Source organism: Mus pahari, chromosome 10 (assembly GCF_900095145.1).
Source record: "Mus pahari chromosome 10, PAHARI_EIJ_v1.1, whole genome shotgun sequence".
Lineage (NCBI taxonomy): Eukaryota > Metazoa > Chordata > Mammalia > Rodentia > Muridae > Mus > Mus pahari.
The window spans coordinates 10,000,470-10,015,608 of NC_034599.1; the positions used below are offsets into that span (position 1 = coordinate 10,000,470).

Here is a 15,139-nt window from a genome sequence, read left to right on the forward strand (position 1 = left end):
CTGTAGCTGTCTTCAGACACTCCAGAAGAGGGTGTCAGATCTTGTTACGGGTGGTTATGAGCCACCATGTGGTTGCTGGGATTTGAACTCCCGACCCTTGCAAGAGCAGTCGGGTGCTCTTACCCACTGAGCCATTTAAGAAAAATGGTCAAGTAGGGCCAGATAAGGATGTCTCCCTAAAAGTANTTCGAGACAGGGTTTCTCTGTATAGCCCTGGCTTTCCTGGAACTCACTTTGTAGACCAGGCTGGCCTCGAACTCAGAAATCCTCCTGCCTCTGCCTCCCGAGTGCTAGGATTAAAGGCGTGCGCCACCACACCCGGCTTCAGGGCGCTTTTGATCATTTACATTAGCAGGCTTTTGAATAAAACCTGTCTGTTAGGTAGGTTCCTGAGCTTAGCAGTCTCATTGGAGCAAATGCTTCGTGTGAACTGCCAGACATTCTTACCACTGTGTGCAGAGCTATGAGTATACAGCCACCATGAAATGTGTGTCTACGTCTCTGCTGGTCAGAGCGAGCGGTGTGTCTCCAATGCATGGGCCAGTGACAGCACGCAGCAGGTACTCCATGTGTAATGTTAACTGAAGGAGTAGTATCCCTGAGCAGCTGTAAGATCCTTGGGTGTGTGGATCCATCACTGCATGCTTCAGCCTTATGGCTGACAAGGAGCATTTCCCAGTGAGGATGATACATGACACTCTACCAGCCCACATTTCAGAGTTCTACTGCACCAGACATTTTGCTCTGTACGTGCATCTCATTGAACCCTCCTGGGGACAACAAGGAGCAATGCCCTATTCCACTTCTACTCGGGGGATGAGAAAGCTGAGGGCAACGAGGCCAAATGACTTGGTCACAGTCACGCAGCTGGTGTGCCGGGAAGCTTGTATGTTGCACTGGCAGCGGCCTTGCTCTGCAATCCTGTTGTGACAGCCGTGGTAAATTAGTGCAAGGCAAGTATTTTAAGACCCTGGGACCAAATCAAAACCCTTTCAAAGAAACGTGCATAAGAACAGGAGTGCAGGGCTGGAGAGATGGCTCAGTGGTTAAGAGCACTGCTCTTCCAGAGGACCTGAGTTCAATTCCCAGCAACCACGTGGCAGCTCACAGCTGTTTGTGATTCAGATTTCATATGCAGATGCATAAAATAAATTTAAATTTTAAAGCAATAGAAGAACAGGGAGTGGGAGTAAAGCCAAGTGCCCGAGTCATCCGCCTGACACAGCTGAGGGGGGGCGGAGAAAAGACACGACAGGGCTCAGAATTAGTGACCGGCCCATCAAGGGCCCATAAATGATTTCCATTTCTATAAAGAATATTAAAACCAAACAAAAGGGCTGGCACAATGGTAGTGGTGCCCGCTGTGCGAGCCCACTGTGTGAGCCTGCTGTACAAGCACGCTGTGCAAGCCTGCCAACCTGAGTTCAGTCCTGGAACTCACACAAAAGCTGTCCTTTGAGCTCCACATGCATTCTGTGACATGCATGCTCTGCCCCCATGCATGCATAATAATAATACACTTTAAAAGGTCACAATAAAAGTTTACAACATAGAACCTTCCTTTGCTTTATGCATGGCGAGGAGGTCTCAGCAAGTGATTTCACTGAGAACAAGGGGTATCCAGGGGCATCCAGGCCTCCCTTGCTCGGAGTAGACCTCCTGTCCACAAGGTCAAAGGGCATTTTTGGTGACAAGGCAGATGCTCTTGGCTGCCACTCAAGATTCTCCTGCTAGTGTTAGCATTTGAGCGTTTACACAAGAGTTGTGGGATAAGATGCACCCAGTGGGCACAGTCCTTGCTGCTTTCTGTGCCAAGTGCCAGGTTAAGTATTGATGTGTTCTCTTATTGTCCTCCTGGCATCTACTTGCCAAGATGAGGTCTGCTTAGGTTGCCCCATCGCAGGTGTGCCAGGCAACAAGATGAGGGCACAGCCCTCGGATAACACCTGTCCTCCTCCTCTGCTTAGCGTACAGCTCCGAGTCCCCAGCTTGAGCCCTATACACGGTTCTCCTGATTCCCCTCTTGTGGTTAAAGGGATAATCAATGCAGCTACAAAGATAAGCCATAAAGTTGGCTTCATCATAAACTTCTAAATCAGCGTTTCCGGGACTGGGCATGTGGGTCACAGCACAGTCAACCAGGAAGCAAAAGTGGGTCAGCTGAGCACCACTGTACCCATCCTTTGCCTTAGAATCGGGGCACAAAGATGGCCACAGCAACTCTCCTTTACAGACACCAGTGGCTTCTGGTCGTGTCAATTATTTGCAGCACTGGGCACCTGCCTACCAATAGGACAGGCGGTGGACACTTGGACTATGTTATTAATACCTGTATTTCAGATTCTGTCTGGTTCCGTGATGGAAAAACTTTTTATTCATTTGCATCTGGGTTGTTTCCCACAATTCTCCCTTGGCTCAGCAACTATGAAGTGGCTCTGGTTAAAGTGGCTGGGTCAGGAGCCGCAGGGGAGTCCTCGGGGCTCCACTCCTCCCCCATGCTAGTCTCACCTCTTCCTCCAGTTTGATCACTCTGGCCTGAGCATTGCTCAAAGCCTGGTCCAGGATCTCGATGTGCCTCCGATGGTCCTCACTCGCCGTACGCACTGCTGCCAACTCCATTTCCAACTTTTCCTTTTCCTTCAAGAATTCTTTGTCTGGAAGGGGGAAAAAATAGAGCTAACTCCATCAGGAAGTGCTGGGCCTGAGGGGCACTGCCAGGCTACTTGTGGCAAGGATTGAAGACAAAACTGCATATGGCAGAGAGATGCTGCTGCTGCTTGGCAACAGTGGAGGATGAGTGACGTGAGAACTGTCTCAAGCCCACCTTAACTCTCCTTAGGACATGCTTCCAGAGAGGAGGTACTGGATCGTGTCTCAGTGGGAGAACATGGTCTAAGCATGCACAAGGCCCTAGGATTGATCCCAGCACAGCAAGAAGGAAGAGGGAAATGCACACAGAACCCAGCAACCCCCCAATTCTCCTGGACTCACTTTTTCTACAACGCTGACTTTAATACTCACAATTAAGTCGTGTATGATTTCATTTTATGCTCTTGACCTCCCCTGCTTGCATCGTCCAAGCCTCAGATGAAAGGGCAGGCACCCCTTGCAATAGTATTAAAGTTCCCATTCAGAGAACAGTAAAGCAAGGTCCCAAGAGAGGGGCTCTTTCACTGCAGTATGACAAGGGAGCTCCAGGCTCCAGGCTGATCACCTTCTCCTGGGAAGGGCTCCAGATGTTCCTCTAGTCCTGTCTAGATGTTCTTCCATTCAACAAAAGAAGATGATCACACGCCTTTGCAGGTGGGACTGTGACCTAGCCACCTCTCTCCCCCTTCCTGATCAGCTTTCCAACGAACAGGAAAGTCTCCAGTGTCCAGGACACGTGCTTCTTATGGAAAAGGCATTTCTTGTTACAAAAGCAGCATCTTCTTCCTTTTACACATACATCACATAGATATGCTTTCTACAGTACAAAAATGCTTGAAAGAATTTGACAGGTGAGAATAAGGGAGCCTCGCTGGGTGGTGCAGGCCTGTGATCCCAGACACTCAGGAAGCTGAAGGCCTGACTGAGTAACGGTGACTTCAAAGCTAACCTGGACAACTTGGTAAAGTCTAGTCTCAAGAGAAAAAGTCAAAGGCTGGCTAGAGGTTTAGCTCGGCCTAGAATCGGCACGCCTAGATTCAATCCTCATTATAACCAAAAATAAGGAAAGAATTGATTGAACTATTAACTCCTACAGGAGAATCCCATGAAGCCACTCAAACAAGAGAAAATCTTCATGTTGATATGCGCGTTACTTTATCAACTTTACAGAGCCAGGGCCACCTGGGAGAGGGTGCTTCGGCTGAGAAAAGGCCTCCATTGCACCAGCCAGTATTGCACCAGGTTTATAGGATATTTTCTTAACTAATTGATAACTGAGGTGAGAAGGCCCAGCCCAGTGTAGGCAGTGTCATCTCTGGGCAGGTGGCCCTGGGTTATAAAAAATCAGGGGGAGCAAGCCAGGGGGAGCAAGCTTGCCAGTGAGCACCCTCCTCCTTGGCCTCTTGCTTCAGTTCCTGCCCCCAGGTTCCTGCCCCAGTTTCCCCTGTACCCCTGTAGGTCAAATAAACCTTTTCTTCCCCTAAGTGCTGTTGATCATGGTGTTTATCACAGCAACAGGAAGTGAATCAGAACAACTGATAAAAGGAATTGACAAAGCCATATACAGATATTCATATTTATAAAAAGGAGACATGTAGCTCCCAGGGAAGCTTGAGCAGAATCTGATTCTCTAATCACACCACCTGAGCACTCTTACCAACGCTCCCTGTCGCACACGCCAAGTCTGGAAGCTACACCAGCACGTTCATTCATGAATGTAACCAAAACTAGCTCTCAGGCATTGAGGACATGCACCTTGAGCCAAGAAGCAATTGAAAGAGCAACTCACTGAAGGAGCAGAAAACATGGGTTTGAATGTGAGGCCTGGTGGCGAAAAGGCTGAGGCTGCATGTCAGTCACCAGTGAGAGGCCAGCAGGCCACACAGGAGCGGAGCATAGGAACTGAGCACAGGAACTGAGCGCACTTAGTACTGTGGGTAAGGAGAGCTAAGGGCAGAACCAAAGGTCTGTGCCTGAGGCCTGCTGCCAGCTGCAGCAAGCAGAACAGGATCCCAGGGTGCCCTCAGCAGGGCCAGCCTGGTCTGAATGTGCACCTCTAAGGGTAGTGAGGTACAGTGAGGGTTGACTGCGATGTCGCCTCTCGGACCCTCCGTCCCATCCGAGAAACAAACAGGATGGATTTTGCGGGACCATTCTGAGGGCTAAAACAACCATGGAAGATGCTAGTCTTGCTATCCGGTGCTTAATAGACTTTTGATTGCCTATGATGAAAGTTAATAAATATTCCTGGGGACTTACCATGCCCCAGACACCAAACCAAGAGCTTCACACCGGTGGCTCCTTCACCTTCCTGTCAGCCAGCTGACAAGCGAGGAAGCTGGAGCAAATCGTTTCAGTGTGGTGTCTGGCAGTGCCTCACACGCCCTGCTCCAGGAAGGGGAAGCAGCACTTGGAGCACTCTCGGCAAGCACCTGCTACCCTAACTTTACCTGTATCACAGCCCTCAAGTCCTGCCACCTCCTCCCTCCCCCCTCCCCTCTCCGCTCCTCTTCTTTCTCCTTCCCACCACGATGGGAAGTGAGGTTAGTAAACTAGGATCTGTAGGTCAAGTCCAGCCTGTGGCCTGTTCTTTTTCTAAACAAGTTTTACTGAAGCATGGCTCCATCCACTTGTTTAGGAATCATCTGTGGGTGCTTTGGGGCTCTAGCTGCTGAGCTGAGCACAGTGCTTCAAAACCTCTGCTTAACATCCTTCAACAGAAAGGGTGTGCTGGTCAAGGCCTAGGACACAAGCGTTCACAGCAAATAACAAATAACTACGAATTTAAACGAAAAGTCATGCTGCCGTCTCATTGGGAACTGAGTAAATGTCTACTAAGTGCCGCTAAGTGGCAGGTTCTGGAAACAAAGCCAAGCAGGGGTATGATGGTGGGGACGGCAGGTCAGACCTATGCTTTTGCAGGGTGGACTGGGGGAGACTGAGATGATAAGCCATTACTAATTTACACTTGTGGTGAGTATGGGCAGAGGGAAGATGGAGTACATGCATGGAATGTACACCAGGACGAGCCAACTCCCCCAGAAGGCGTCCCCAAGAAAGTGCCATCTCAGCTGTGGCATCCCTAAGAAACTGCCATTTGAGTTGAGGCGGGCAGGCTTCCTGTATCTGTGAGGGCTCCCCGAGGCCGCATGAAACTGAAATGGTGATCAGCTTGCTCTATCCATCTAGCTCACTATACAGTGGAAGAAATACGACCCACACAAAGCAGCTCAATTGTCAACTCTATCGCTGTTAATGCCACGCAAAACAACTGTAAAGCCATCCATGTAAAAACCATAACATGCTTCCTAGAGGCAGCTAGACATCAAAAAGTGACTAGCAGCCTTCCTCAATCAGCTTTGTTCATGAGGTGTGGGCAATCAGAACTTGAATTGCCTATCACTTACTTACTTTTACACTTGGGAGAAGACTCCTGTGAATATAAATAGCCACCCTGCAGACACACTCTGTAAAGATCTGACTGTCTCAGGGGCGTCTGCCAGAGTTAAACCAAGTGGATGAAGCCCTCGAATGTTCTAGCTTTAAAATACAACATGGGCAAGCAAGCTTTGAAGGCACGCTTGGGGAATTTGCTCCCTTGAAAGCTGGCAAGGTGTGGAGACCCTTGTACAGGCCTCACATATGACTTATTACACCCTGGAATAGCACACATGCCCAGTTAGCCAGGTGTGCTTTATCCAAAAATTTCACAAGTCATTTAAAAACATACAGTCATTTAAAAACTTGATAAGATGAAATTTCATACCTCTCAACCTAGCTTCCCCCATATCTAATTGTTTATTTTTAGCTCCACAGACTAAAACAGGCAGAAATTTGTAGTCATTAATTTTCACAAAGAAATGACTAAAAAAAAAGTTCTAGGGCTGGATAGATGGCTCCACAGTTAAGAGCCATGCCTATTCTTCCAGAGGTCCTGAGTTCAATTCCCAGCTACACATGGTGGCTCACAACCATCTGTAATGAGATCTGATGCCCTCTTCTGGTGTGTCTGAAGACAGCTACAGTGTACTCATGAACAAAATATATCTTTTTTTAAAAGTTCTAATAACTCAGAAGTTGTAACTAGGATTGATAGATATTCCCAGGCAATGTGCTTTGCGGTAAGCTGTCTTTAGCAAGTGAGAGGAGAGAAGTGGAGGTAGGGGTGTAGATACATACATACATACATACATACATACATGATAGATAGTTAGGAAGGCAGGCAGGAAGGAAGGAAGGCAGGCAGGAAGGAAGGAAGGCAGGAACCACAATTAAGCTAAGAGACAGAGAAGGCTCAGTTTCACAAGCCGATGGCCTGCAGTCTTGTTCTTCAGTGACAATTTGGCTTTGACACTGTCATCTTACAGTATGTAAAAATTTGGAAAACAACAGAGACAAAACCATAAAACAAAGCTCTGAATTCCTCTGGTGACAATCATTAGGGGACAGGAAGGGGGTTTTGTCAAGATCCTCAAACTCCTGTGCACTGAACCTCCAGAGAAACAGCAAGTTTCATGACCAAGCAGAGCCCAGCAGACCTGTGTAGTTCTCGCCTTGGCCTTCAGAACTCAGTGGCAACTATGCAGAACAGAGTTCAGTTTCTAGTATTCTCTCTCTCCTCTCTCTCTCTCTCTCTCTCTCTCTCTCTCTCTCTCTCTCTCTCTCTCTCTGTGTGTGTGTTTGTGTTTGTGTGTGTGTTTGTGTGTGTCCATGTCTGTGTGCCCCTTTGGGCTTACCCATTTTACATCACAGATGACGTCAAGCAAGACCCACAGAGCTTCTTTCTTACTTTCTATCTTATCTTACCCTCTTTTTTGCATCAGTCAAGACGGTTGTCAGCCCTACACCCCAGCCCTTATTCTCAGCACATGTATCCATGTGTCACCACTAATGTTAGGCTGTCTTGCCTTTCTCTGAACCAACTGATAGGTCTCAAAGGACTCATATGCAAAGGATGCTGCTCCTTGAATGGGTGACATTGAAGTGATGATGACCTTTGTTCTCGTTTGTTCTAATACTAGAGTTTCAGGGAGGATAATACTCTAATAGCAGAACACGTTAATGAGTAGGCAGAGATGCGGTAATCCATGCCTGTCATTCTGTGTCCACACCCTGAATGAAAGCACCTCCCATCCAGCCTTCTGCACATCTCTGCATCCTTCATTACAGCTGCTCACAAGACTACAGATGCAAGGGAAGGCTCCACAGCTCAACTTTAACTCATTGTCTGACCCTGCATTTTATTAATAAGGGTGACCATCTGCCATGGTTTGAACAGGAATTGAACCTTGGTTGTGCTATTTGGGGACACTGTGGAACCTTCAGGAGATAGGACCTAGGTGGAGAAAGTTGGTCACTCAAGGGTGGCCCTTGAGGTTTGTATCCAAGGCCCCTTTCTGTTTCCAGACTGCCTGAATGCAGCCAGCCACTTCATGTTCCTGCCACTGTGCCTTACTGGCCACAATGGGCTTTATTCCCTCAAACTTGGGTCAAAAATAAACCTCTCTTCTCGCAAATTGTCTCTTGTCATGAATTTAGCCACAGCAATGAGAAAGGTAAGTAATGCATTACCATCTAGTTGCTCCGGTCATACCTACATCTTGCTGCCACTAGTCAACTGCCCACTAACCCCTACTTATCTATAACCTGCTTGTCTAGTCCAGTCTCCATTACTGACTTCCTCGGTCTCAGCAGAAAACATTAACAAGCCTCTATACTAAAACGTCTTTTCTCTCTGGTTCAAGGTTAGTCCTTCATCAATTTGTTACCTACTCTGCCTACCTCGCTGGCTTTCAAAACATCAGATGAACAGTGGAATTACATTCATTTTTGAAGAATACACTGTTGAATAGTGTTTTAAACTTAGATTTATGCTTAACATGGCATAAAACTAAAAAGCAAGTCACTACATGGCTTAAGGTCTAGAAGGCGTTAAGTACAGTTACTTGAAAAATCCATAGGTAACAAAAACCATAATCAGCGGGGCAGTGGTGGCACACGTCTTTAATCGAGGCCAGCCTGGTCTACAGACTGAGTTCCACAACAGCCAGGGGTACACAGAGAAGTCTTGAAAAACTAAAACCAAACCACACCAAACCAAAAAAGTGAACAAAAGCCATAATCAGTCAGCATACACGGTGAAAACGTCTCTGACGAGGGCTGGGTACAACAGTTGCCATTAGGAGCCATGTTGTTGCGCTGTTCCCTAGGGTCTGTCACCTGTCTAACCACAGGTTTTTGGCCTCACTGACAATGTCCGGTGTGCACTCTGCTTTGTGAAGAGTGCCTCAGAGTGGCTGCTTGCTCTTACCACGTTTCTACCATTATTGCATCCATGAACATTATCTTGACAGGCAGGATGCTACTGTAGCTTGCAGGTTCACAGCTGGGTGAGACAGGTAATTTCACTTCAGTGACATGCTGTATTAGATCTCTTGCTATCGCTATCATCAAACACTACAGCCAAGGCAACTACAGAATAAAGAGCTTATGATGAGTCAAGAGGGTGAATGGTACATTGTGGTCAGAATTGTGGCAGGGCAGCAGGAGACAGGCGTGGCAGCAGGAAGAGCTGGCAGCTCACATCTCAAATTATGAGCAGGAAGCTGAGAAAGTCAATTCAAAATGGCAAAAGCCTTTCAACTCTCAAAGGCTGCTTCTAGGACATATGTCCCCAAAAAGGCCACATACCTTTGAAGTCTCCCATACACTGTCATTAGCTGAGGACAACTTAAGTATCAAATTCCTGAGGCTGGGGGACAAGTCATTCAAATCTGCATACATGCATGGTACCTTCCAGCACTGTGGACGCTAGCAAGTACAAACACTGGGGGACACCTGCACTGGAATTGGGGGACATGCTAATTTTCTCAATATGGTTGTCAGGTTTCAGTAAGGAAAAAGTCCTATGTAAATATGAAGTAACATCCTGAATCTATCCATTTGCTCTTCCACCAGAAGAGCAAAACATTTTGAATCCTGATATTGCTGAAGAAGAGGAAAGGTGTGCCATGAAGACCTCATGTGGGAAGGTCGGTTAGGGAGCACCATTATCAGTTAGGGAGCATCACTATCAGTTAGGGAGCATCACTATCAGTTAGGGAGCACCATTATCAGTTAGGGAGCACCATTATCAGTTAGGGTGCACCATTATCAGTTAGGGAGCATCATTATCAGTTAGGGAGCACCATTATCAGTTAGGGAGCATCACTATCAGTTAGGNGGAGCATCACTATCAGTTAGGGAGCACCATTATCAGTTAGGGAGCATCACTATCAGTTAGGGAGCACCACTATCAGGGAGCACCACTATCAGTTAGGGAGCACCACTATCAGTTAGGGAGCACCACTATCAGTTAGGGAGCACCACTATCAGTTAGGGAGCACCATTATCAGTTAGGGAGCACCATTATCAGTCCTCTCTGACTTAATTACCTAACACATCAGCCTTGGGATACCTCTAAGCAGTTAAAAAATGCCTGTGGCCTTTGTCTATACCTTTGAAAGATAGCAAAGCATGTTTGTGCAGAACAAACCGTCCCCTATAAGTCCAGGGGGCCCTCACACCTGATGCCAATGTTTCAGCTTTGAGCCAGAGATGAAAGTCTTCAGCAATGTGAGCTCACCAAACCCTGTTATTCCAAGCTCAGTCTTGGCTAGGAGGCCAAATGGATGCTCATTACACGACATGAACTACAATATGGACTTATACCCTGACAGAACACAGCCAGCATGTCTCCCGCTGCCCACGCACAGTCATCCAAAAGCAAGGTATCAGTACTGTCCATGCACATAACACACAGGACTTGACTTTTGTCTTAGTTTCTATTGCTGAGATGAGACACCATGATCAAAAGCAAGTTGAGAAGAAAGGGTTTATTTGGCTTACACTTCTACATTGTAGCCCATCATTGAAGGAAGTCAGGATAGGAACTCAAACAGTACAGGAACCTGGGGCCAGGAGCTGATGCAGAGGCCATGGTAAGCCTGCTTACTGGCTTGCTCCATTCTGGCTTGTTCAGCCAGCTTTTTTATAGCACCCAAGACCCCAGGTCAGGGGTGGCACCAACCCCAATGGGCTGGGCCTTCCCCCATCAGTCAGTAGCTAAGAAAATTTCTCACAGGTTTGCCTATAGATCACATGGAGGCATTTCCTCTATTGAGGCTCCCTCCTCGCCAATGACTCTTGCTTGTGTCAAGTTGACATAAAACCAGTCCATACCACCTTCCCATGTAAGCCCGGATGAGACAGCGAACACGTGACATCAACACCAACAGATACATTCTGGAGCACAGGGCAGTCGCCTGAGCGACAAAAGCCTGGCTAGCAGCAGCGACCCTGGCCAAAGACAGCGCTTAAAGAAAGCTAGAGCTCAAAACGTGGAATCATGGGAAAGTTTGGGAGATGGAAAGGGCATTAAGCCAAACTACTGAAAATCGCAAAATTTAGTCTATTATTTCTCAGTCTTAAAAGTTGAAGGACTTTGATACACCCATATGCCAGAATACGGTTATAAGAAGATGGGTGGCTACTTCTCAAACATGCCAAGTTTTATGTTGTTTCAGATTGTTTTTAAGCTGTGAGCAGTTACTCATGCTGTCGTTAGGAATTATGATATACACCAGATATACAACAGCTTTAAAAAAAAAAACAAAACAAAACATGACAGTTGGCATTTTATACTTCTAACATATTCCATTTGAAGAAATTCAAACTTTGGCTGATGGTTTTTCAAATCCCATCTGGTGCTATTTGTCTCTGGTAAAATTAATAGAATATTTTCCCTAAAAGTCTGGAGGCTTACAAAGACACTGCCCCTACTCCTGGGTGAAATGGGCTTAGAGGCTCCCAGGACCGCAAGTGTGGAAATGCGCAGTAAGATGATTCCCATGGACTGTGTGTGGGAAAGCAGCCCCAGGCTAGCACTCTGACCTGCCCAGAGCACCAAATGCCACCACGGAGTATCCTGTCCTTTCTTGGAGAGAAGGGTTATGACTAATTTAAATAGTGCGTTCACACTTGTTTCCTGAGGGGGTAATGGATAGCAAGGAGCTGTAGGACAGCTTCATTAGATTAATAAATGTCTTAGGCATTTTCAGAAAGAAATAACGGAGGAAGGAAACCTTCCCTGAATGTGAGCTAGGGCCCCTAAACAGAGAAAACAAGCTGAGCCGGAACTCTCTTCTCTGCTTCCTGATCTACCCTTATATGAACAAGCAGTCCTGCATGCCCACTGCTATACCCTCCCACCACAGCGGACCTTATCCTCAAAGCTCCTCCCAAAGGATGCTTTGTTTCAAGTGTTTCATTACAACCACAAGAGTAGCTAATACATAGACAGACTCAACATTCCTGAGAGGAGGTCTGACAACCCAGCTTTGCCCCTGACTGACTGAGGAAACTCTCCTCTGAGGACTGTCGATCACAGGGTAAATTAACTCACAAAAAGGAAATAGCACAAAATCTACTAGGAGCTGGTATGAGCCTTGCTTCAGGCTCCTATATTTTAAAGATAACAGGTTTGGGACAGACAGACACACATACTCACTCTGGGACACATAATGGCTCTCTGCAGCTTTGTCTTCATGCCCATCATATTCCCTGCTGGACAGCTGCCTGTTGGCTGTCTCCAGTCGATCTATAAACAAAGGAGGAATAAGCCCAAGTCGTCACACAACAGAGAAATACAGACAGTGCCAAGAACTGTGCATCCTGACAGGGACAGTCAGGGCCCAGAATGAGCAGTTTTGAGGCAGGGACAATGCCGTCCTCTCCAAGTTATCATAAGAAAAACCTCGGTGGGGAGGGGTGGCTGGGAAGATGGCTCAGCCAGTCAAGTTCATTCTGAACAAGCACAGCGACTTGAGTTTGATCCCAGTACTCATGAGAGCTGCATACAGTGGCATGCATCTGTAATTGCAGCTCTGGGAGGTGGTGACGGGAAGATCCCCAGGGCTTCCGCTTGATGACCAGCCAGCCTAGCTCTATCAGTCAGCTCCAGGTTCATCAAGAGATCCCCAGCCTCAAAAAAAAAAAAAAAAAGGTGAGGCTGGCTAGATAGAAAAGACTAACCATGAAGGCCAGACTGCCTGAGATCAATTCACAGACCCATGCTTTGCATCTGTAACCCCAGTCCTCTTGTAGGAGACAGGAAAATCACTTATAAGGTCATAAGCGAGCTTGTCTGGAGCATTAAGTATGGCAGAAATAAAGAGACCCTGACTCAACCAGGTAGAGAAAAACTAACTCTCAAAAGTCATCCTCTGAAGTGTAAATACACACACACACACACACACACACACACACACACACACATACAACACACATAACAAAATTAAAAATCAGGCAGAGGAGGGCCAAGGAAGACAGCTGATGTTGAGAGTATAAAAGAACAAGACACACCTCGGAGATCTCTGTTGAAGTCATGAAGTCTCCTTATCTCGCCTTCGAGCTTGTTTCTCATTGCCTTGTCCAGAGACTCCCGCTTGGTGGTGGACTTGACCAGGCTCTCATAGGCCTCCGAGATACTCTGCAGCTCTTTCTCAAACTGTAATGAAGACCTAGCATTAGAGTGGTATTTGTGGCAGGGCCTCTGTGATGCTGGCTGTCCAACACCCTGAGTATGGACACTACATCTTCATGGATGTCTTTCTATGCCTCAGCCTTCATTCACATCTACTCCATCTTCCTCCGGCTGCTCTGTAAGAGCTGCGGTGATCCTGTAAGGACAGTCTCTCAAGTCTGGTCATGCTGTCTAACAGCACCCAGTAAAAGCATCTCACTACTGACAGGAGGAGGGGATAAATCAGGGCGTAACTGAAACATCCCCTTTAAAAGATTGTATTTACTTATTTGCTTATTATTTACATGTCTCTCTATGTGTCTCACACTCATGTACCCACACACCATATGTGTGTCAGTATCCAAGGAGTCCAGGAGAGGGTGTTGAATCCCCCAGAGTTCCAGGCAGGTGTGAACCACCCAATATGGGTACTGGGAACGCAGGTCCTCTGCAAGAACAGCAAGTACTCGTAACCATTAAGCCATCTCTCTAGTCCCTTAAATATCCTGTTTTTGTACCATCATTTATAATGATTAATGAAGTTTCAGTTTCACATTGGGAGATATTAAGGTGGGGGAGAACTCAAGCATTCCAACCAAATCTCAGACTTCCAGACTTTAAGCACAACATTCTTTCCGGAGACCCTGCCCCTGTCTCCGTGCCAGGCTCCATTGCTTAGTGTTGTCTGTCAAATAGCTTCACAGAGAACTAATGCACTTCAACCTAACTAGAAACAGATACACAGGAATTATATACAAAGGAATTGCAAGGGACTGGATTGAAACCACAGGTGTGAGTTTATTTGCTTATATTTTACCAAACCCAGAATATGGTGGAGCCTTTAGCCTACTGCGAGGACAGAACAACAAGTAGCTGTAACCGCCATAAAAACAGCCTAACAGAGCGCTGTTTCCAAGGGAATACCTACAACTTCTAGCACAGAGCTGGACAGCACAGGGCAGACTGGATGAGATGACAGGCAAGATAAGGGACCAGCCTAGATGCTCATCCAATAGACAGATGGGTTAAAAAAAATGTGATTTAATACCATGTGTGTGTGTGTGTGTGTGTGTGTGTGTGTGTGTGTGTCTCTCTCTCCTCTCTCTCTCTCTCTCTCTCTCTCTCTCTCTCTCTCTCTCTCTCTCTCTGTGTGTGTGTGTGTGTATGTGTGTAGAGTTTCTCTAATTATTGATTGTCTAATAAAGATAGCAAAAGCCAATTGCTGGGTTAAAGATATGGAGGCGGGTTTTCCAGGCAGGACAGAAAGAGAAGGAGGGAGAGGGCTGGAGTCAGGGCAGATGGCAGAGTGGAGTGGAAACTGCAGATGTAGGTATCTTGGGGGTACCAATCGCTTTTGGCCTTCGCAGGCAACTGAGGAGCCCAGGGAGGATGGGGAAGGATAATCTCTGCCCAGCCTTTGAGTTTTCTGGTCAGTTTTAAACTATGAAGTCTCCAGTGTTTTCCTTCCACAGGGCTATAGGGAGCTGGGTGAAATGGCCGTTGACAACACTGGGCAAGGGACAGAGGCCAGGGCAGCTTGTGAAGCTCCCTGTGGGAGCCAAAGTTTGTGGGAAAAGCATTAGCAAGCAGGCTGGCAGCTGCTAGCCCCACAGCATAGCCAGAACCAGCATAGATATGAAAACGAATTTATGTCATTTGTAGGGAAATTGTTAGGACTAGAGGTTACTACATAAGTGAAGTAAACCAAACTCAGACTCACACATATAATGTGTTTTCTCTTATTTTTAAATATATGTGTAGAGGACATGAAGTTTGAAGGGGCTCTTTGGGAGAAGACAGGGACTCACAGGAGAGAGACGAGAGTGTGCTATAGAGTAAAGGGACCATAAGTGAAGTCGTAGCTCATTGTCTCGTAAGAAGACAAAAAGAAGAAGAAGAAGAAGAAGAAGAAGAAGAAGAAGAAGAAGA

General features: G+C 46.8%; 1 protein-coding gene across 4 annotated transcripts in view; it reads right to left on the bottom strand.

The window, feature by feature from the left end:
• The window catches only part of Amotl1 (angiomotin like 1), an 89,175-nt gene that overhangs the window by 16,629 nt on the left and 57,407 nt on the right, over window positions 1–15,139 (bottom strand). For all 4 annotated transcript variants that reach the window (XM_029543273.1, XM_029543272.1, XM_029543271.1 and 1 more), the window contains exons 5-7: window positions 13,051–13,195; window positions 12,197–12,286; window positions 2,509–2,654 (exon numbers count right to left, since the gene is read on the bottom strand). In XM_029543273.1, the coding sequence (XP_029399133.1) occupies window positions 2,509–2,654; window positions 12,197–12,286; window positions 13,051–13,195 (381 nt within the window). The remainder of the gene's footprint in view (window positions 1–2,508; window positions 2,655–12,196; window positions 12,287–13,050; window positions 13,196–15,139) is intronic.